At 55.7% G+C, this 20,865-nt stretch overlaps 9 protein-coding genes and 1 non-coding gene across 10 annotated transcripts in view; 3 read left to right on the top strand and 7 right to left on the bottom strand.

Annotated features, from left to right (window-relative positions):
* Positions 1–1,047: 1,047 nt before the first annotated feature.
* VDBG_03659 (predicted protein) lies at positions 1,048–1,549 on the bottom strand (the record flags this gene model as incomplete). The annotated part of the gene is made up of 2 exons (XM_003005660.1): positions 1,048–1,341; positions 1,442–1,549. 2 exons carry the CDS (start codon positions 1,547–1,549, stop codon positions 1,048–1,050), a joined length of 402 nt encoding a protein of 133 aa, XP_003005706.1.
* Positions 1,550–2,082: 533 nt separating this feature from the next.
* On the bottom strand, positions 2,083–3,319 carry VDBG_03658 (histone deacetylase clr3; the record flags this gene model as incomplete). Its single annotated transcript, XM_003005659.1, has 5 exons — positions 2,083–2,582; positions 2,634–2,808; positions 2,864–2,956; positions 3,012–3,075; positions 3,122–3,319. 5 exons carry the CDS (start codon positions 3,232–3,234, stop codon positions 2,266–2,268), a joined length of 762 nt encoding a protein of 253 aa, XP_003005705.1.
* Positions 3,320–3,552: 233 nt separating this feature from the next.
* VDBG_03657 (histone deacetylase clr3) lies at positions 3,553–4,713 on the bottom strand (the record flags this gene model as incomplete). The annotated part of the gene is made up of 1 exon (XM_003005658.1): positions 3,553–4,713. One exon carries the CDS (start codon positions 4,711–4,713, stop codon positions 3,553–3,555), a length of 1,161 nt encoding a protein of 386 aa, XP_003005704.1.
* A 1,105-nt stretch (positions 4,714–5,818) lies between these two features.
* Positions 5,819–6,852, bottom strand: VDBG_03656 (conserved hypothetical protein; the record flags this gene model as incomplete). The annotated part of the gene is made up of 4 exons (XM_003005657.1): positions 5,819–6,027; positions 6,078–6,549; positions 6,618–6,718; positions 6,771–6,852. The coding sequence occupies 4 exons, from the start codon at positions 6,850–6,852 to the stop codon at positions 5,819–5,821; spliced, it is 864 nt and encodes a 287-aa protein (XP_003005703.1).
* A 672-nt stretch (positions 6,853–7,524) lies between these two features.
* VDBG_15079 lies at positions 7,525–7,623 on the top strand. The gene has a single exon. It is a non-coding gene; the product is annotated as a tRNA-Asp (tRNA).
* A 1,701-nt stretch (positions 7,624–9,324) lies between these two features.
* VDBG_03655 (conserved hypothetical protein) lies at positions 9,325–10,011 on the top strand (the record flags this gene model as incomplete). Its single annotated transcript, XM_003005656.1, has 1 exon — positions 9,325–10,011. One exon carries the CDS (start codon positions 9,325–9,327, stop codon positions 10,009–10,011), a length of 687 nt encoding a protein of 228 aa, XP_003005702.1.
* A 476-nt stretch (positions 10,012–10,487) lies between these two features.
* Positions 10,488–11,795, bottom strand: VDBG_03654 (ribosome biogenesis protein BRX1; the record flags this gene model as incomplete). The annotated part of the gene is made up of 4 exons (XM_003005655.1): positions 10,488–10,711; positions 10,857–11,240; positions 11,377–11,540; positions 11,674–11,795. The coding sequence occupies 4 exons, from the start codon at positions 11,793–11,795 to the stop codon at positions 10,488–10,490; spliced, it is 894 nt and encodes a 297-aa protein (XP_003005701.1).
* Positions 11,796–12,835: 1,040 nt separating this feature from the next.
* On the bottom strand, positions 12,836–13,963 carry VDBG_03653 (GTP-binding protein ypt3; the record flags this gene model as incomplete). The annotated part of the gene is made up of 5 exons (XM_003005654.1): positions 12,836–12,969; positions 13,093–13,173; positions 13,254–13,643; positions 13,766–13,778; positions 13,901–13,963. 5 exons carry the CDS (start codon positions 13,919–13,921, stop codon positions 12,836–12,838), a joined length of 639 nt encoding a protein of 212 aa, XP_003005700.1.
* Positions 13,964–15,819: 1,856 nt separating this feature from the next.
* Positions 15,820–19,901, top strand: VDBG_03652 (conserved hypothetical protein; the record flags this gene model as incomplete). Its single annotated transcript, XM_003005653.1, has 3 exons — positions 15,820–16,581; positions 16,659–17,408; positions 17,637–19,901. 3 exons carry the CDS (start codon positions 15,820–15,822, stop codon positions 19,899–19,901), a joined length of 3,777 nt encoding a protein of 1,258 aa, XP_003005699.1.
* A 436-nt stretch (positions 19,902–20,337) lies between these two features.
* Positions 20,338–20,865, bottom strand: part of VDBG_03651 (conserved hypothetical protein) — a gene marked incomplete at both ends in the record, with an annotated part of 1,183 nt that continues 655 nt past the window's right edge. The window contains one exon of the mRNA XM_003005652.1: positions 20,338–20,783. Coding sequence (XP_003005698.1) covers positions 20,338–20,783 — 446 coding nt within the window. The remainder of the gene's footprint in view (positions 20,784–20,865) is intronic.

Here is a 20,865-nt window from a genome sequence, read left to right as displayed (position 1 = left end):
CCGTTACCCTGGCCGAGCGTGGGCGAAGGCGAAGTGATGGGGTGCTGTGCCGTGAGGGAGGGGGTCCGTTGGACCAGCTCCCGCGGCCGCGGTTGCTGAAGCTACCGCCTCGGGGCTGCGCGACGTAGCCTCGTGGGCCGGCGGGAGGGATGGTCGGGCTCGTGACTTCGGCGCGCGGCGGAGGGCCACTGGGGGCTGGCTGGGCCCGAGGGGCAGGAGTGGAGGATGGCGAAGCTGCGGGTGCGGTGAAGTTTCGGCTGGCTGCAGGACCGGTAGGTGGCGCGCGCAGAGCGGCTGGTCCGCGTGGGGGCGTCTTACCGCGAGGAGGCGACTTGCCACGGGGCGGCGACTTGCCCCGGGGCGGCGATCGGGCGGCCGAGGCAGCAGGAGGCGGAGGTTCCTGTGGTGCGGGTTTTGGACCATCTCGAATCGCGACGGAGGTCGCGTTGCTGGGCTGCTGAGGCGTACGTTCCCGTTCTCGGGAGTGGGGACGCGAGCGAGGCCGCGCGGGTTGTGGGTGAGGAGAGGATTTCCCAGATGCTGAGCGTGAGTTCAGAGCGGACGGCATAGCCGAATCCCGCGGCGGCGATGGGCGCCTGTTGAATGGACCTGACTGATATCTCTCGCCTCCGCGGCGGCTTGGGCTTCGCGAACGGGCCCGGAATCCGCCACGAGGCCCAGGAGATCTTCTCATGGGCGATCTGTCGGGAAAGCCTCTGTCACGAATGAAAGGGGAGCGGGATCGTCTCCTGACACAGCTGTTAGCGCGATCACAGCTAGTGAGTGACAGAACGAGTTTCATACCTGTCATCCCGTCGCTCAAACGGTCTGTCCCTGTTGTCACGCCTCATCGGCGACCTGGGCCTGTCCATACGATCATGCCTCATGACGGGCGACCTGCCCAAAGGTGTTCGCCTCCCAGATGGACTACGTCTGGGCGGCGGTGACGGGCGCCGTTGCAGGCTGCGACTCCTCTCCCTCCGCCTCCAACTATCACCACCCCCACGAGGCGACCGATCCCTCAACGGACGAAAGCGCTCTGCACTTCTAGACCTTCGGCGCAACGGTGAGCGCCCCATTCTGGGCGGCGATCTCCCGATACGCGGCGGTGACCTTCCTGGTCTTGGTGGCGATCGACCAGGCCTCAGCGGTGACCTCCCAAGCCTCGGAGGTGATCTTCCAGGTCTGAGGGGTGATCTCACAGGCCTCGAGGGTGATCTTCCAGTCCTGAGGGGTGATCTCCCAGGTCTCGGTGGTGTTCTCCCAGGTCTCGGTGGTGAACGACCCATCCTCGGCGGCGGCGAGTGGCCAGGCCGCCCTGGGGACCGGCCGGGCACGTAGCTGTCCGAGATGAGGGGCGGGCTCCGCGGTCGCTCTCTGTCCCTGCCGCGGTCCCTGACGTCTCGATCTCGGTCGCGGTCTCGATCCCTGTCTCGCTCACGGTCGCGGTCCCAGTCGCGGTCACGGTCTCGGGGGGGAGGCGGGCTGCGGGCTCTCCGGGGCGAATGATCGCCGCGGGGAAAGGGCCGCCATGATTCGCCGGCGCCATATCTAGTGACCTCTCCATCCTCGAACCTGAAGTGCACACATGAGTATGGGAACAGGCAGGCCTTTTGGGGAGATGCGGCCGGAGTGCAAGGCGCCATGAGGCTGCTTACCGGTTCCTGCGATCGCGATCCATCGTTTGGTCAGCACGATGGTGCTTCGCACAAGTGGTGTGTCGGTCTTCTTCACACGGTGGGTTTCGTAAAGTTGATGCCGCAATGGTGTTCGGTAGTCGAGCAGACGTGTTCGCGGCGGAGTTTGTAGTTTGAGCGCGGTTTCGTCGAGGTATGGCGGGCTGACAAGGTAGAGAGGACCAAGTCGTTGAGGTTCCTGAGAGTGGATCGCCGCGTCAGGGAAACTTTTCCCTGTAAGGAAGGAGCAGGGGTCTTATCAGACGCGCCGATAAGGAAACGGCAGCGGTCCGTATAACTGCCAGTGGTACGGTACCGTCTTACACCTGTTCGCAACTGATGGTCACGTCTGTGTTCACATTTCTTTATACTGTTCAATGGCAACAGCAGAAAGTCAAGGGGTGCCTCTCAAAAAGTCCAGTCAATTCCATGACGAAATGCTTGACGGAAGCCACTAGGTGTATACGCACAAACTACCCATCCCCTTCGTAGTGCAGAAATGACCTCGCAAACCAACTCCATCGCCCGGCCACATTCCACTTGCAGCGATATTCTCTTCAGTCTCCAATATCGACTCTCTACCTCTACCTCATGACATCTTCTCATCGTCTGTCGTCTCAGGTTTGTTGCTGGCAATGGCTTGCAAGATCCAGGCATGGACGTCTTCGGCGTGGAGCTGCATCATCTTACTGAGGCCGTTGGTCGGGCTCCGCTTGACCGAGCCAAATCGCCGCTTCTGCACCTTTCGCGTCAAGTCCTCACTCTTCCAGCATAAATGGTCGCTCGCGATGTACACCTGTGAGTGCTCCTTGTACCAGGCTGACAGATCTGGATCCACGTCTGACTTGACGGGACGGAGCGTGCCCGTGACAAAGTTGACGACACCTGTAATGCGTGGCTTACAGTCTGTCACTCGTTAGCACTGTCGGCTTATCCTGATCTCGCACTCAAACATACCTCTGCCCATGAGGAGGACCTTGACTCCGAGGTAGGCATTACCTACACCCATCAAGAAGATCTCTGTAGCGTTCTCGTAAAGCTGGATGTAATTGTCCCACAGATAACAGACCAACTCCTGCAATTGGGCTTGCATGATCTTCTCTGGCGAGCGAGGAATGAAAGGGTCCGTGTCCTGAGCTGCGTCAGCATGGAGTGCATGGTGTGTGGCTGCCCTCTCAAGGACTCACTTCTTCTTGAGGCAACGAGGCTGGAACGTTTATGTCCATGACGCCGAAACCCTGGCTGACTGCCCAGTCGATGTACTCAACGACCGGATCAACCTGTGAGGATCCGAGTCAGCATCAGCCATTTCAGTAGACCTCCAACTAGGCTTACAATCCACGCGTTGTGGGACTCCAGATGGTTGTCATGAGAATCGGGTTGGGCGACCAGTTGCGGCCTGTAGGGTCAGTAAAGCAGTTTACCAGTAGGGCATGATGACATACGGGTCATGCAGAATAACCAGAAGACGTTCTGTTTCTTGCAAGTTTGGCGTCACCAGCACTTGGTTCTCATACGCCTTGAAAAGTACGTCTCGCTGGATGTAAAGCGGGATCATGCTGTGACGCGTCGCGAGGTCCTGTCGCTGTCCGAGCCTAATGTGGTCGTGCAAGCGCGTCGCATGCTGGTCCTGGATATCAGCCACATTGACGATGCCGGGCCGCATGCACTCCCAGTACGGCGCTTGGTATGCTTGGACCGTGGCCAAGACTCTAGCCGCATCCCGGTTGATTTTGGGGATCTCCATTCTAGGGGGCGGTTCGCCCATGAGCGTCCGGGCGACGGCGACCGCGGATGTTGATATCGCCCGTAGGTTGTAGCCACCTTCGAGACACACGGCGAGCTTGCCGTCGGGCCAGAGACATGAGCATGTGCGTCATGTGGGCGTAGCATGGGGGGCGGTTACGAAGCAGCCACCGAGCTCGTCGCCGTCAGCAGCATCGAAACCTGCCGAGATGACTACGAGATCAGGGTTGAACTCCTTTGCGATGGGCATGATGATCTTCTGGAAGGCAGCCATGTATTCGCCGTCACCCATGCCTTGCGCGTGCCAGCCGATGTTGATGTTCTTGCCGAGACCAGGACCGGTACCGCAATGCTCCATGCCACCATCCGGTACCATGGGGTTTTCAGGCTGGCCAGGGTAGAACTGGCCGTTCTCGTAGACGTGTATTGATATGTAGAGAACGTTAGGATCTTGGTAGAAGATGTTTTGAATGCCGTTGCCGTGATGAACGTCCCAGTCGAGCACGAGGACCTTGCGGCAGATTTCGGGGTATTCCTGCTGGCAGACCTTGACAGCAACTGGGACGTTGTTGAAGAAACAAAACCCGAGAGACTGGTCGTACTCGGCATGGTGTCCTGGCGGCCGGATGACAGCGAAGGCGTTCTTGACATTGCTCTCGACAACCTGCTTGCATGTGTCGATGGCGCCCCCACACGATAGCAGTGCCGCCGGAAAGGACAGACTGCCGACGTAGAGAGAGGCACGGCCCTTGTCGAGCTCTACACTGAGGGCACGAAGTTCGGTGTAGGACATGGTCGATAGGTTCTCTACCCAGGCAAAGTGATCTGGGGTATGCGCGAGGAGAATCTCTTCCTTGGCTGCTTCGCGGGCCGCGATGCGCCACATGTACTTTGTCGGGGTATCCTGGACAATCTTGGCAACATTGGCTTCGGGCCCTGTATAGAGCAAACCAGCTTTCTTAAAAGCCTTGATGATCTCCTCTATGCGACGTGGGTCCTCCGGGTGGTGAGGATGAGAGGTAAAGTCGGCGTTACAGTGTAGCTTCATCCGATCATCGTAACAGCATCCTGTTGGAAGCTGACCACGCCGGCGCAGCTGAGACACGATAGTGGCGTCCTCTGACTCCTCGTACTCCTCATCATAGCCTTCGTCGTACTCCTCGTCGGAGGAAGTAGTGCCGTTGACTGAGGGGCCCTGGTCTGGAGGAGGCTGGGGCCCTGCAACACCGTTGGATCCTGCGGCATCGCGCATCTGCCAGTCCTCCCCGTCCATGGGGGCGTCTTTCTGCATCTGTCGACCTCTGGGACACCGGGGACCGGGAGCTTTCGAGAAGGGAAGCTTCCGATTCCCAGGAGGATCGATCAGATATGGGGCCACGCCACTGATGCGCTCCGATGCTTGAGGGGCTGCAGGTACGTCAGCACATCGTATGTTCGAAAAGTGGAAGGCCGATAGTAGGCTGGTGATCTTGGTCGAATGATTGAACAGCTAGTGAGTCTGTGATGTCGGTGAAGTGTATACACCTGTCTCTTCGCAAGCTCGGGCAAGAGAGGCGTTGGTCGCGCAGCGATTGTATACAGGACATGGATGTAAGGACGAAAGAGTATTATAAGGAACAGATGCAACAGAGAGCTCTCGGGTATGGGAGGATGCGTCACCGAGAGAAATGGCAACTTGTGACTGACCTGGTTATGCAACTCGGCCTCCTTTGACCAGAGGAGCTTGATTGTTAAGGTGTACTTGTCGTGAGTCCCATTCCGGGGTACCATGGACGCGCAACCTTTGATAAAATGTGTGATTATTTCGACAGGGAGAAGGGGGCTCAAGCTGCGTCGAAACAATTTGCGACAAATCTATAGCAGCGCATTCATCGAGCTCGAGCCGCAGGTAGTACTGGAGAGGTGAAGGTGAGTGTGAAGGTGAGGGCCAATCCGGGACGGAAGCTCAGGCGCGGCTACCACCTGGGGCCCGCCAAGGCAAGTATACAGTGTGAGACGCTCGACTGCGGCTCCGCCAGACTGTCTCGTCGCCTTGTACCGACTTCTACCATTCTTTCTTTCTTCCAGGTTCAATGCCCGCTTTCCCTGATTCTGGTAAATGAACTCAAGGCCTATCCCATTATTTCTCCTCACACTAGGTACCTAGTCAGGTACCTATGCATCACCTTGACCTCGACATTATAGAGTCGTTGCCATCCTCATGGATATGCTCATATCACGTGATGATACGCCTGACAGCTGGGCCCACCTGTACGCCCCTTTCTCGGCCGTCAAGGTCCTCTCCATCAGTCAGTCTGACATTGGATTGTGACTGTGCTACTTGAAAGGCACCCTAGCTAGATATCTTGCTGCCTCACAAAGTCTCCGCCTACACCGCGTTTCCATTGTCCCCAACATCAGTACGATGATGGCACCACTGCGACCCGGCCGCCATCCGTAAGGAGGACGTTACCGTTGATGTAGCCTCCAGCGCGGCTCACCAGGAAAAGCACCGCACCCGCCATATCCTGTATATCGCCAGGTCTTTCCTCTGGAATCATACTCTTGGGCCATGCTTCATCGCCCTGCTTTGCGAACAAGCCCTCGGTCATTTCACTGGGGTAGACTGCTCTGAGATCAGCGTGTGACTTGTGCGCGGACTCCCACGCCACTTACATCCTGGCGCAATGATATTCGAGCGAATATCGTAAGGGACCAACGCTGTCGAAAACGCCTTCATCAGATGCACCACCCCGGCCTTGGAGCTGCTATACGCATATCCTGCCAACGGCTGTCGGTTATAGGACGCAACGCTGGCTGTTGCGATGACTTGACTTCTCTGCTGCACATTGCCGCGCTTATTGCCAGCATCCAAGAGCTCGAGGAAGGCCGCCACCGTGTTGAAAACGCCCGTGTTGTTCACAGCAAACGTGTTGGTGAATTCGTCTGAGCTGGTGCTCCAGAGTTTCTCTCTGAACTGTGACAGGCTTGGATTCGCCGGCAATCCCTCGAGCCCGGGGCCGGTGATGCCTGAGTTGGCGATGACTACATTGACAAACCCGTGGGCTGCTGTAAGCTCCTCCACGGCTCTCTCAAGATCCTTCTTGTTGGTAACATCTGCCCGGATTGGCTTGATGTTGCCGTGCCTCTTGATGTCCTATCAGTAAAGAGAGGTCTTGACCTGTGATATACAACATGAGACAAGACCAGACTCACAGAAGTGCTCGCAGCGTTGTCGAGCGTCTCCTTGCGCCGGCCAAGAATGTAAACGATGGCCCCGTTTGCTTCCAAGGCTTGAGCGATCATGAGACCAATACCTGCGGTTCTCGTCAGTGGTGATACGACATGGCATGACTAGAAGCACCGTACCACTTCCCCCACCAGTCACCACTACGACGAGATCCTTCACACCGAACAGATCGGTCACGTCAACTGGTGCGTTGTTCGTCATTTCAGCGGTCCCTAAGAGATGCGGGGTGAGGTGACTTGATCTCATCGGCGAGCGTTCAACCTACCACTTTATACTCGAGTTTCCCCTCCCGGTAGGCATGCATGATGGCGACATCGAGTCGTAGCTTCTTGCTCGCATATACCCGTCTTGCGTCCGGACTTCCGACGATGTGACTCAATTCGCCGGGCGCCATCCTTACGTGTTGACCTACCAAAATAGTTTCCCTCCCTCTGCATTACAGCACATGCAGCTTGATGATTGCACAGCAGTTGTTTACTAGCGAGGCACTACCATGTAACTGGCTACCTACATTGTAGTCCCCACAGTCCCCATTCTGAACATCAATTACTCAACTGTCTACTCCAAGCTTCTTTCTTAGACGGCATACCGAAGCTTACCCTCATCGTTGTCTTGCGAATTCCAGTTTCCGATCACCCGAAGTGGTCACTCTCTTTCCTCAATATCATTAACACATGTGATGGCCGCGCCACATTTGACTATGACCCTCTACTGCACGCATCGGGGCCCGTCGATTCTCGGCTCACCGTATCGACCCCGAAATGGCCCTCCCCGCCCCACCATCGCGAAGTGGGATCGAAGAACTTGCCCTCCCCCCACAACTGCTCCATTGAGATTGTGTATTACACCAAAAAACTCCTTCTCATCAATTCATTCCGATTAGTCTAGTGGTTAGGATATCGGCTTGTCATCACCAGGGCGTTAGTCCTCTGACATTCGCCGGGGACCGGGGTTCAATTCCCCGATCGGAAGACCTTTTGCCTTACAGACTTTGGACATGAGTTTTAATCGTGGTAAGCATTGTATGGGAGATGCTCAGTAGGGACGATCCAGGTCTTTGGCTAGGAGACAGTCAGGGGAATGGAAGAAAGCGCTTCCTGAGTCTTCAATCGAGTCCTTGTAATTGGGAACATGGCAAGACCAACAGAGGCAGACGCTACGTGATCATTACAAATATCTCATTCAACCCCATGCATCGGACGACTCTTTGCAGAGGGTTGATGATGGCCTACCTTACGCGACAGGTCGACAAGGCTGTTTACAGTCTGAGTAGTCGGCGATAGTAAGTCCGCACCCGATGACATCATTACCTCAGCAAGCACGGGCCCGAGGCTGAGGGTCACCTCATCTCGCGTCGTACTACGCGTCTCCCTGAAGCCAACTTTACCTTCTGAGTCAACTACTGTGCCTCTTTTGCATCTTTGAGACGCCCTTCGTCGCTTCATCCTGTAGGCAACCATGGCTCTCCAGAAAGGTCACAATCCTTCTGTGCCCGCGCCTCAGCAGCGCGCCCAACAACAAATGACACCCTCCGGCGTTGCCAGCCTTTTTGATAGCCCCAGTGCTGGGGTGATTGAACAGTAGGCCAGTCCGTCCATCGTTCCTTGTTGATTACAACATCAACGAGGGACACCTTGAGAGCGCCGACTCTCCTTTGATCTTTGATCTTGTCTTTCGTGGCTGGCATACAGTCACAAACGACCAGACGCCGCCCGATAATCGGACGACAACGAAGCTTTGCTGCTCGAGTACCTTGTTGAGGACGAGCCATTGAAGCCAAGGGTGACCACCTGAAGCCCGAAGAAGCATAGAGTGGTATAGAGAAGACTGAGCCCTGATCGAGAATGTGAGTTTTCTCACAACGATCTGGGTACCTTTCCATGATTAACCTGTGGGCACAGATAGAAACATACAACCTGCCTGCATGGTCCTTTTTGAAGTCTTGGAAAACATTGCGGTATCCACAGCCAGCACCAAGAACACTCACAACGATTGCTCGTCAGATTTCCGCGTCCTGTAGAAAGATGGCTGGAACGTACTCTTCCCGAGTGGGGACTTCGATCCCCACTCATGACAAGAAGTCCACACCGAAGGTGTCCGGGACTTTGGACGGCCTTGAAGGCCTTCCGTTGGAGATTCTTTTTGACATTTACCATCATCTCGATGTCGAGAGCGTCTTCCTCTTGGCGCAAACTAACACCTTGTTCTACGGGCTTCTGCACCGCAACCAAGCCCAGGTCTTGCTGCCGATCCTCCAGCGGGACTTCAGCCCATTTCATGAACTCCTGCAGGTCTACACAGCCTCCGATGACGACTTCAATGACCATGGGGGGACATTCCAGCCTCGCAAAATCGTGTACAGACGATACCCCGGCGACTCTGTTGGCCTCACTCTATCGCGTGGGGGCATGTCGATGAATGCCAAAGCTACGAAAGATCTCGTCAGTGTTCTTGGAGCCGACAGGCCCACCACCGCAGTCGTGCTGCCCGCCCCTCGCACCGCCGTGCTCACGCAAAGGGACCTGCGACCTCTGCTCAAGTATTGCTCTGTCGTGCGTAAATGGGAGGAATTGTACCCTCGTTTGCACTGGCTTGCCGAACCGGAAAGCTGTCGAATCCTGCGGGACCGGGAAAGAGAGAAGCTCCGCCGGGCACTCTACCGCTGGTGGCTGCATGCGCGATACTTCCATGGTGATGGTCCACGGCCCCGAGGCGGCGAGCCGGAACCTTTCGTCCATGACATACGGGACCAGCCAGATGCGAATGTATTCCACCAGTGATCTCATGGAGCTGAGGGCGCTCTTTGTCTCGGTCAAGAATATGATCCGCCACTACATCTACCCCAACCTGGAGCAGAACATGGTTGAGGTGAGTTGCCTATGGGACCCAATTGTCATGAGCGCGGCTAATTTCTTGCGACAGACCGAGGATTCCACGCCCCTTGAACAAATGATTGAGCGCAGCATCTGCGAACGTATCGTCGACACATATGCCAAGCTCGACCCGGGGGAACTGATGTTCTACTTCGACAACCTCTACAGTTACCCTCGCAAAAGACTCGTCAACGATGTCAATCTGCGTCATCCGACTTTTGTCCACGACCAAGAGTCTCTGCAAGCTGCCATCCGCTCTGCGGTCAATGAACGGCGGTGGCTGGATGGCATTGAGCAGCTTGAGGACCTTGGGAGCATTGTTGGGGACCCGCGACAAGTCAACACCAAGTTCAATGGCGACGGCAGTGCCGATGCCTCTGTTCCCGCGCCGGGTATTATGCGACGTTCCCGCAACGACTGGTCACCGCCTGGCGATGATGGTCGTGCTTTGACTGAGCGTGGTCATCTGCCTGCCGTGCGCATCTGAATGTGCGTCACAATGTATGCCTGGGCATGCTCAGGGCGCAACGATTGTGCAGATGCCTTTGGTAGTGGTGACAGGAGGACAGGGGGATGGATTGAGAAAAGGGGAGAGATAGTCATCATTTGCACATCAACAGCCTGTCAACATGACTTTCAAGCCTGGCATGTCAATTAATAAATGAATATGTCGATGTGAATCCCCAGGGAAACCTGTCCATACTAAATCAGCCGACGGTGTTTTGCGAGCCGTGGCGTCAAATGTACCTTGCGTGCCGTGATTAAACAAGCAAGGGACGAGCAATTGCTGAAACGCAACCGCCGCGCCTACAGATGACCGCAGCGAACCCTAATTCAGGCAGGAGGACCGCTGCCACATGGCTTCACACTCGTCGTTGACTACACGCCCACCCTCACGATAATCGTACCTCGCCCAGTGTGTCACTTGGTATCTTCCTTTCTATGATCATTACCCTACACCCGTTACGCGAAAAGCATCTTGTGGTCCAGGGCGTCGGTTGGCTGCTTCCGTCCGCCGTTCGTCCGCAAGCCGAGATCTCCCTTCTTGTTCAACCTCTCCGAAGTCTGTTCCGCGCGCGCACTGTGCCTCTTGGCCGCCTTCTGCCTCAGCTCGGCACGCACCTGGTTGGGGCTGACGAACTGCTTGTTCTCGTAGATGACGGGACCACCGAAAGATCCTTCCAGAACTGTTGTCATGCGTTAGCCAGTCTCTTGTCACGCAAGTGGGGTTCATCGGCATGTCTCCATCGCATGGAAAACCGCATGCGTGCAATGCGGTGAGGACAACCCCCAAAGCCAGTGCTGCAGAACAGGAAGAGAAAAGGGACATACTGAGGATGGGAGTCAGGACAGCCCTGGGACCGATCTCGAGGAGGGAGACATCCGTATCCTTGAGCCCGCGCGCCTTGCCCGCGGCCTTCTTGCTGCTCTTTGTCGCCTCGTCGAGCTCCTCGCCCTCCTTCTCCTCCGTGGCCTCGACCTCCTTGATCTCGTAGTTGCGTATCCAGATCTTGCCGTCGACGATGCTGAAACCCATGACGTGGTCGATGAACGGCTTCGCCTTGCGCGCGCCCTGGGGCACGCCAAAGGTCTGCGTGAACATTTGCTTGATGACCTGGAGGTGGGGCTCCGACTCAAAGGCGGCGTCGAAGGAGAGCAGCGGGCGGGAGCCCTTGAGGCAGTTGCCCGTGAAGTGGAGCTCCTCCATGGTGTGCACTGTAAATGCGGAAGAAGATCCATGTGTTAGCTATTTTTGTGTTCTGCTTGTTTGTTCGGCCGGGCGCTCATGACAACGATGCGACGCGCGACTGAACGAAGGAGTGGTGAGCCAGGCAAGGCAGGCAGGACGTACTGTTCTGGACGTGGAACTTGATGGTGGGACCGTTGGGGGGCTTGGCAAAGTGCAGGTAGAGATCCTTGCCCTTGCGCGCCTCCGCCGAAGATGATGTTGTTGCAGTGTACATCTCGCAGAGCTCGTCAGCTCGTAGAGCCTCGTCTGGAGTCGAACTTGGCATCCTTGCGGCCGTGGGGCATGAGGCTGGCGAGATCGTTGAGGAGGTGTCGGTGCCTGTCGGGGGGCCAGAGTGTTAGTATTGACCATGACCCTGGTGTTAGCCATCATGAGAGGACCAGAGGCGCCGAGACTGACCTGTATGTGACGCCGCGCGTCGACAGGATGAGAACCCTCTGCTTGTTCTTGCGGACACCGTTGGCGGGCGCCTCGACCTTGGAGGCGCTGCTCTTGTTGAGGGACTTGTAGACCGAAGCCATCGGGGGCAATTGGTCGAAGGAACGATTGGAAGGGCGGTTATGTTCGGCGATGTCGTGGGTTGTAGGCGACGGGGTGTCTTTGTTCAATCTAACTGTCGTCGTCGGCCGTAAACCAGCCTTAGCTTTTCTCCAATGCGAAGTTCGTCGGTCCAAAAAAATTAGACGGGGCCGCTGTTATCGCCCGATAAGGAGGATCTGATGTAGTGGGGCTGACAGACAGAATGGGCTAGACCCAATCTAGACTAGACCTGGTCGCGACACCAAACCCCTTGTTTGAGAGAGCCTGTCTATTGCTTTGAGGGAGGGGGGGGAGAGTTTGAGGGGCTCTGGACTGTCGTGTGGTCGATGACGCCTCGGCTGGCGCAGCAGAGATATGTCACGAGGGCTCTCAGCACAGTGTCGTAAACCCCGAGATGCAGACAACCTTGTGCGCTGTGGAACTCGATATCTTGTTCTCGGTGATGGTATACTGTTTGCAATGAGTGACATCCAGCCCACTTCACCATATGTACATATGTACATGGGCACCGTGGTTAACTTCCACAGGGGTGTCCAGGGCGTCTTCAAGATGTGTCGTCATCTCATGCCGGCCTCTCTGATACTCCCCTACCTTAATTATGGTTCTCTTGCCTGGTCGGAGTTCCTACATGATGAAAGATAAACCAGATCCAGGGTGCAGCGGACGAAGCGCAGATTGACACATTAAACCATCTTCATTTAAGTAGGTACGTAGGCATGCCTGAACGATCGTTGAAAGCATCAGATCCCTAAAAGCCCACGCGGTCCGAGGGGGGGAAAGGGAGGAAGAGGACAACAATAACAACAAAAGGAAAGGTCAAGACTATACTCCGCCCCCTCAGTAAAATCATGAAAGAAGACTCGTGCATTCCTGGTCATTCCTCGATGCAGGCCACCCGTTCACCCAGCCAAGTGACGTACTATTCCGGGACATATGTGTGAGACGCCATGATATCGTAACGAACCCGTGCCAGCCCAAGGACCTTGAGAAAGCTCGCAAGCAACAACATGTAACGGCCCCTTTAACAGCACTTGCCACCCTTGTCCGCGTTCTCGTCTGCGGGCTTGCTGAGCGACAGGCTTGTGCCGGCAGCGATGTTAGCCTGCGCGCCGTCGCCTGAGTCGAGAGCTTTGCTAGATACGATGCGGTAGATCTCTGTGGAGCAAGGCGGTCAGTCTTCGTTGTTGGTCACAGGCGGCACACCCCGCGAGAGCTAGGCACACAGCGGATCATCAAGGGGGAAGCGCAGCGGCGCAAGACCGTGGCAGCACGACGTACCAGTCAGGATGTTCTGGAAGGCCAGCTCGACATTGCTGGCATCGAGGGCAGACGTCTCGATGAAAGAGAGGTTGTTCTCGCCTGCAGGGGGGTGTTAGCCAATTATGGGTCGCAATGCTGCTCCGTATGCAGGCTACACCGCAACGAGGGCATCGACGTACTGGCAAAGGCCTTGGCCTCCTCAGTCGGCACGGCGCGAAGGTGGCGCAAATCGCTCTTGTTTCCGACCAGCATGATGACAATGTTGGCATCGGCATGGTCGCGCAGCTCCTTGAGCCATCTCGTGACGTTCTCGTAGGTCTGATGCTTGCTGATGTCGTATACGAGAAGGGCGCCGACGGCACCACGGTAGTAGGCCGACGTGATGGCGCGGTAGCGCTCTTGGCCGGCGGTGTCCCAAATCTGTGCCTTGATCGTCTTGGAGTCGACCTGGATGGAACGGGTGGCAAACTCGACACCGATCGTCGACTTGGAGTCGAGGTTGAACTCGTTTCGGGTGAATCGACTGAGAAGGTTGGACTTTCCGACGCCCGAGTCACCAATCAGCACCACTAGGAAGGACACAGGTCAGCAAGCCGTCGTGTTGCGGTCGTCGGCTGGTCGTCGACTGGTCGTCGAACGGAATCGCCTTGTCGCGGCCGTCGTCGCCAGCGCACGGCAAGTGGGTGCACACCTTTGAAGAGGAACTGTGGACAGCTTCAAGTCAGCACGAGCCAGACAGACACACAAGGAGGGGCGGAGGCGTGGTGGGGGACGATCCAGCCAGGGATCCGTGGCGGTCTACGGGAACTCGGACGGGTCGACTCACGTCATATTCGTCGTTGGCCATGTTGGGCGATAGAAGCTGGCGGCGCGATGTTGTGAGAGAGGTTGTCGATGGATGGATTGCAGGCAAAGGCGAAGGGGTGCGCAGGGCAAAAGGGTTGGGGTTGAATTGCGAGGTATGGAGGCCGAAGCCAAGTGGTTCTACTGGCTCGAGGCGGGAGAGATAAAGGCGGGCGGGTGAGTTTCCAGGTCGAGTGCAGCGCAGGAGAACGGACCCAGGCGCCGCAGGAGAGTGCTTGAACGGGGCGCCCACAAGATTCGGGATTGGCCACTAGCGGGGCTGGTGCGCTAAAACGTCCAAGGTACCGCCTGTAAACCAGCAACGCAGGGCCTGGAGCGGTACACATGTGACGGGCAAGCGAGGTGCTGGAATGGAAGTAACACTGGAGCCTTTGGGCTGCATTGCATCCACCCGGCGCTGTGACCCCTACCTTACCACCTGCCCAGGGACCTACCACCTACCCATCCCTCGACGCTTGGGGAGCCCCAGGTGTCGTGGACATACCTAGGTAGTAAGTAAGTACCTGTGTAACTAGGGGACCTCGTCTTCCTCTCTTGCGGGAACCGGTTAGGCAACAATCGTGATCCGCAGGATGCATTCTATTGTCTGGTTCGACGACGACATTGTCTGCCACTCACCCACTCGTCGAACACTGCTGGGGTTTCTTTTTTGAGGTTCCCTCCCGACAAACATGCGGGCAACGCACATACCACCGAAAGGCTCCGGCAGGGGCGGGAATGGGAGCCAGTTTCGCCATTCGGGCGTGTTTCACTGAGACGGAATGTCTCGACCGGCCTTGCCTGGCCACGTGATTGTCGCCCTTTAGCGGCAACTCACCAGTTCGTCAATGTAAGGTAGCGTACCTACGGTACCTTAGATAGGTACCTAGGTAAGTGTGGTACAAAGGCTTTTTGGTGTGATTGGTAGACGCAGGGTCCTGTGCAGTCGACATGATGGTCCTGATTATTGGTTACTACCCCATTACCATAATGGAGAAGAGAGATGAAGCATACGAGTAAGTTAACACGACATTACTTGATGCACTTAACAGCCTTGTCCTCAACAGACACTAGACATGTCTGTGATCTTGTGGCATCTCGGAACGATAAGCGCTTTTGCGCGCCCTGACGCGGCCATTGGCGTTTTCGAGGCGGGCTAACTGGTCGTTGGTCACAACTATCTGTCTGCCCACCAACGTGACATGTCAATCATCTCTACCCCTGCCCGTGCGAAACCTGAGGATTGTTGCCTATGAGCTGAGAATCAAGCTCTCTAGACGTCTTCTTACCTACAGAGGTCCTGCCAGCTGCTACCACAGCCCCCCTTCCTCTCCGAGTCGAAACTTTGACGAACGTAGCTGCAATCAACAGTTGCCTTTGACTCTCGTATCATCGGGCCCATCCATCCCCCGTGTGGGTTCAGTCATTTGCAAGGCGGAACCGAGCTTTACCAATCTTCGCGTCGACAACAAGCGCACGTTGCCGTCAGATTTCTCCGTCCCTGACAGCTACCAAAGGGGCAGCATTTTCAGGACAGAAGCCACCGCTTGTTCAACGTTGAGTGTCACCAGCTGATCCTGCCTCCGGCCTCCACCGGATTCAGACCATCGTTTTACGATCAAACCCATCCTTCACAGAAGGCACCCTTCAGGCCTGTTTGTGCCCGAACTTCCATCAACAATCGCTCCTCCAGCACCCCGGACAAATCACCACCCTGCGCTCTCAGCTGACACCTTCCTTCCAGGAAGCGCATTAGTGATGAACGGTATATATGGCTGTCTGCAATTGAAGTCTTGTCATCTGGCAGCTACACTGCTCTGACGACCAGCCTTCCGTCTTATTTCACCTCGTTGGGGTGAACCAGGGAAAGACTTCGCGGGGCTTTGATAAACATCAGCGAAAATGCCGACTGCAGGTGCAAACGGGAGGATGGGCAGGGGAGGTAACGCGGTTTCCACATCACCTACAACGGGCGACGATGAACTTTCTGACAATGAGTCCATCAACTCAACCATCGTCAGCCAACCCGACTCGGATACGCAGTGGAACTTTGAGAGAGTTCTTTCCGAAGCTCCAAACGAAGAGGGTGACCCTTGGTATCTGATCCAGTGGACTGGATACGATAAAGATGAATGGACTTGGGAGCCAGAGACAAACATCACCACTGTCGGTCTTCAAGAGTGGGCAGAGATGAAAGCTAAGATTGACCGGGGCGAGGCAGAACCATTCGATATCGAAGCATGGTTAGTCGAAGCCGCCGCTATGAAGGAAGCCAAACAGGTAGCCCACCGAGAGCGCCACAGGAAGCGCAACTTGAAGCGCAAACATCAGGGAATGCCGATGAATCTGTACGACGACGAACAGGAGCAGGACTACGACACGAGTGACGCTGAGGCAGGCGGAGACGACGACGCCAACGATGTTATCCCGCCGCCATGGCAGCCAGACGTGTCCGAATCGCAACCCAGGCCGCGTGCCGAACTCAATATTGGTGGCCCCTACAGCGATCTGAAGCCCAAACGCAAAGCTCCTGCCGAAAAGGCAGCGCATCAAGAACGCCCTGCACCTCCAAGAAAGGCCTCGACCCGCCGGGAGCCAACCATTCCGACAACCACTGGATATCAGGGCACAGCCCGGAAGGCGTCCTCATCCGCGCGTTCCATTGTCATCACTTAACCCATTTACCACCGCTAGCCAGACGGCACAAACCAACCCAGCCCACCCCGAACTTGAAATGAAAGAAAAGCCAAGAGGTCGGCGGAGAGAAGACTACGTGCCGCACCGTGACCGGCAATGTGTTCATCAGTGGCAAGAAGGTACAGACGCGGCCTAAGTTTACTGACGCCATGGTCGATCCTACAAAAGAGGCCAGGCTCTTTCACAACTATCAAACTACCCGAAAGGCTGAGCTCAAGATAAGGGATAGAGCAGACAAGGCACCCGGAAACCTCCGTCAACTTGGGCTTTTCAACATCAGTACCGGTGTTGCAAAAACACACACACCCAATGCCTCCGGGTCCGGGAAAACTCCTGTTGAGGGTTCTCCAGTCCAGGAGAGGAGGTCCTCTTTTGAGGCAACGAAGTCATCGCTCAAGAAAAAGGCATACAGCGAGGCGTTTGATAATGACAAGCCTCAGGGGGAACGCATTCGAAAGAAATCTCGTTCTGTGCATTTCACTGGAGAAACACCCAGTAGCGAGCACTTGAAGCCGGGGCTCAGCCACAACCACAAGGACTCGTCACTTGTGAGTGAACCGGAGGCAAGTGATTCCAACGATGAAGAACTCTTCGTTGGAGGACTATCCAGGGGGCTGCCAATACGCCCGTCTACTACGCTTGCCACCGATTCAACACTCAAAAAGGTTCCTCTGAGGCATGCGCTCAGCAGAAGCCAGACACAAACAGTCAGAAAAAGAATAACCCTGGGTCCTGCTGACTCCCAGGAGGTGGACGTGGTTTTTGATGACGTGCCAAGGACCGAAGAGTCTTGGGTTCGTCATTTCATCGACACGAACCCGTTAATTTTTGACAGGATCTTTACAGCTAAAGACTTTGAATCTCAGTGTAAACAAAGTCTTTCGGCTGGGGTCTTGTAATGGAACACTTCGTCGACGATCAGACTACAGTCTGGAGGAGGCTGCAGATTATCTTCGATCTGTCATTCGCATCCTCTACTCCAACGCCGACTTCTGTGCATCGTGTACCCTTCTCAATGCGAGAACTGGACAGCCTGCTTACCCGGCGCCGAGTCCAAGACTTCACCCGGTGCTATGATAAGGTACATGGTGTTCAAACCAAATTTCCCAGCAGCACAGCCGCTCATTATGGCTGGCGGTGTCTCGCACAAGGTCGTGGCCAGTAACCGAGTCAATATTATGCGGTCTATGTTTGGATTCGATTATGACAAGCTTCTGCCAGTACGGTCATTAAGGGAGCCACACCGACATGATTTTTATCTTGCTTTTCCCCCAAACAAGGACCTGATGCTAAATAGTGTGGCGGCTTGGCTCACAGAAGCAAATCCTGACTGCCAACTCTTTTCGGCCCAGAGAACTGGTGATTGGCGCGCATTTGCTGACTCGGAGCGCAAACAGAGCGGAACCATCATTCTACACGAAACTGTCACGCCCTTGATCAGACTTTTCCCTGGTATTGGCCCCTTACTTCACGACATGAAAAATGCTGCATACACTATCTGGGAACTGGGAGAGGCTATGCAGGTTCATCCACCAATGCCATCAATAGACGAGCAGTCTTCGAAGCCTGGTCAAATCAGGTTGACAAGACTTTTCCCTCATGGCAGTGCTGTCCTTCTCACACCAAGCTTCTTTCTGACCCAGCCGGTGCAAGCCACTAGGCTTCTATCGTGGTATTCGAAACGCATAGCCACGCCTATGTTTTATGTCAAGCTCGTTGTTAGCGAGTCCATTGTTGACTTCTTGCAAGATCTTGCCCACGAGAAAACATCTCAAAGGGAGACACTGTTCTCGCGTCAGCCAAGACATTCAAGTTTGGAGGCGCTCGAATCACAGGCAAAGCAGCAAGGTATCACTCAGGAAGATTGTGCCGCTAGACATGAGGCATTGTCAATAGTTCTCGACCTGATTGGATCTGCCGAAGGCCGACTCATGGATGAAGTTCAGGAGCCTTTCATCTATGTAAACGACTGCATCGACGCCAATGATGAACAGAGTCTAGGGAATTGGTTTGGTTACTGGTCTCTGACCAAACTGGATTCGTATCGAAAGTTTCACATTTTAGGATCTCACGAAAATGATTATAGCCGGTCTTCTCGGGACATACGGATTCCGCGCTACGCTGCCAGGACCACGGGAGATCCTGACCTCGCCTCAGCCCGAGCCGGGGAGACTCAAGTCGCTGCTCAGGTGCCTCCTGCACAGGACGATTCTGGCGCCCGGTCTCAGATCCTAGGCAGGGCAGGCGGTGAAGATTTCGCCCAATATCTTTCAAGCTACCAGTTTGCGCACGTTCGAGGGTTTATGAAGCTCTATTCGTATTGCGTATCATGGTTCAATGACAGTTTTCAGATGGCGGATCACTTTGGTGACACGACATGTAGATTCGAAACCTACCGAAATTGGTTCAGCTTTACTTATCCTTTTGCCAAGCAGAGAGGCTACAATACCTACGTTGCATTCTTCTACACAATAGAAGGGCCATGGGATCCGGCAGCGTATCCCAAGGATCGATTACCTGAACGACACCCCTGGATCGGCATTTGGCGAGTTGTTAATCCACACCAACAGCCCTGCAGGGCTACGGAGCTTCTCATCTGGGACATTGCAGCACCTCAACGTGTTGCGAGCGATCGATCGGTGCATGTTGGGAGCCTCTTGCCAGCCCAAAAAGCGTTGGTGGACTTTGTGGAGAAGAATTCGGCGGAAAAGAACCCTAGCATGGCGTTCCAGCAAGTCTGGCTCGGCGGTTTTGACCCCCCGCGCCTGGAGCGCAGCACCGTCCTTGATAAAACGTTGGAGATGCTGGAGATCATGCTGAGTGGCGCAAAGCAATGGCTACCTGCCCCCGAACATGTATTGCCAGTTAGAGGCTGGCGCAAAGTCAACATGCAGCATGAAGCACCGGCTACGGATCTCATTGAGCAGCAAGCGACAATTGAGGACGACTCCCCTGAAAAGATTGTATTCCACGCCCCACGTGGTAATGGGCTACAGGAGGTTGTTGGACGAAGTAAATGCGGCAACGTGCTATTCCAAGAAGTCTCAAAATTCCGACTGACCGACAAGACACGCAAATACATGTCGTACAGATTTCCGCCGACGATGGAATGGTACACACGGCAGAAAGCAGAAGGGCGCCACTATGAACACATCAATGTGGACTCATGGGAGGGCATGTTTGCACGTTTGAGGATCGCATCTGTTGGCGGCAAGCCGACGCATCACAGGGAAACTTACGAGCCTGAGAGCAGCTCTACGTCCGCTCAGACAACGCCCAGTCACTAGAAGCGCTGAGGCAAGCATATGCTGGACTTCCCTGGATGGCATGGGTAAGGGTGGGCTGTTGATGTTGCTTTCGATGCTACTTTGCAAGTGGTGAAGAGTGAACAGGGGCCAGCCGTCGCTTTCTGTTATCGAGATGTTGCTGGTATCGACTGGAGCATGTTCAATAATGGAGGATACAATGTGTATTAGAAGAAGTTGCTAGCCTCTCCTTGTGCCACCGTAGTGTATTTGCTCCAGTCCCAGTGACCGTAGCTTTGAGAAGTGTTGAAGTTCAAATACAATTGTTGATCGCACGCGTACGCATTCGTGAGGCACAATGCCAAGAAAACTATCCAGAACCGCCACAACCCGTGGGTATCTCCCTAGGTATTATACAAAACCGCCTCAGTGCTCCACTCCACAGCCCCTGTCACCCGTGCAACTCGCCTCCGACACCTCACCTCGACGACGTAGGGAAATTGCGCGTGCTCAGCATGACGCCCTTGACGCGCCGAATGTTGTCCTTGGCCTTCTTGATCTCGTCCTCGGGCTCCTTGCGCCCCGCCGACGACCCGTACAGCGAGAAGCCGCCGACAAAGTCGCTCTGCTGCTGGGCGCTCGGGAACGTCAGCTGGCCGAGGTCGTCCTTGAGGAGGTCCATGGCCGTCTTGACGTCGGCGAGTTCCTCGCTCTGCGTGACGTAGGCGTCCTTGAGGCCGCGCAGTGAGGCCGTCAGGTCGGCGAGGCGGCGGGCGTGGGCTTCGGGGTGCGGCGGCAGGCGTGGGGGCGGCGGCAGCGGCGCTCGCGTCGAGGGGCCCGCCGGGGGTCGAGGGCAGCGAGGTCTGGACGCCGACGTCGCGGTGAAGAGCTCGGTCGGGTCCTCGGCCTCGCTGCCGGTGTCGTCTGTGTAGCCGCGTCAGCCTTTGGGAGAGCCTTGACGAAGAATTCCGGAGACGGGGTCTCGAGCTTGCCACGAGGGCCGCAA

Source organism: Verticillium alfalfae, genomic scaffold (assembly GCF_000150825.1).
Source record: "Verticillium alfalfae VaMs.102 supercont1.4 genomic scaffold, whole genome shotgun sequence".
Classification (NCBI taxonomy): Eukaryota; Fungi; Ascomycota; class Sordariomycetes; order Glomerellales; family Plectosphaerellaceae; genus Verticillium; species Verticillium alfalfae.
The sequence above is the reverse complement of the archived record's forward strand: the minus strand, read 5'-3'. Positions and strand labels throughout refer to the sequence as shown.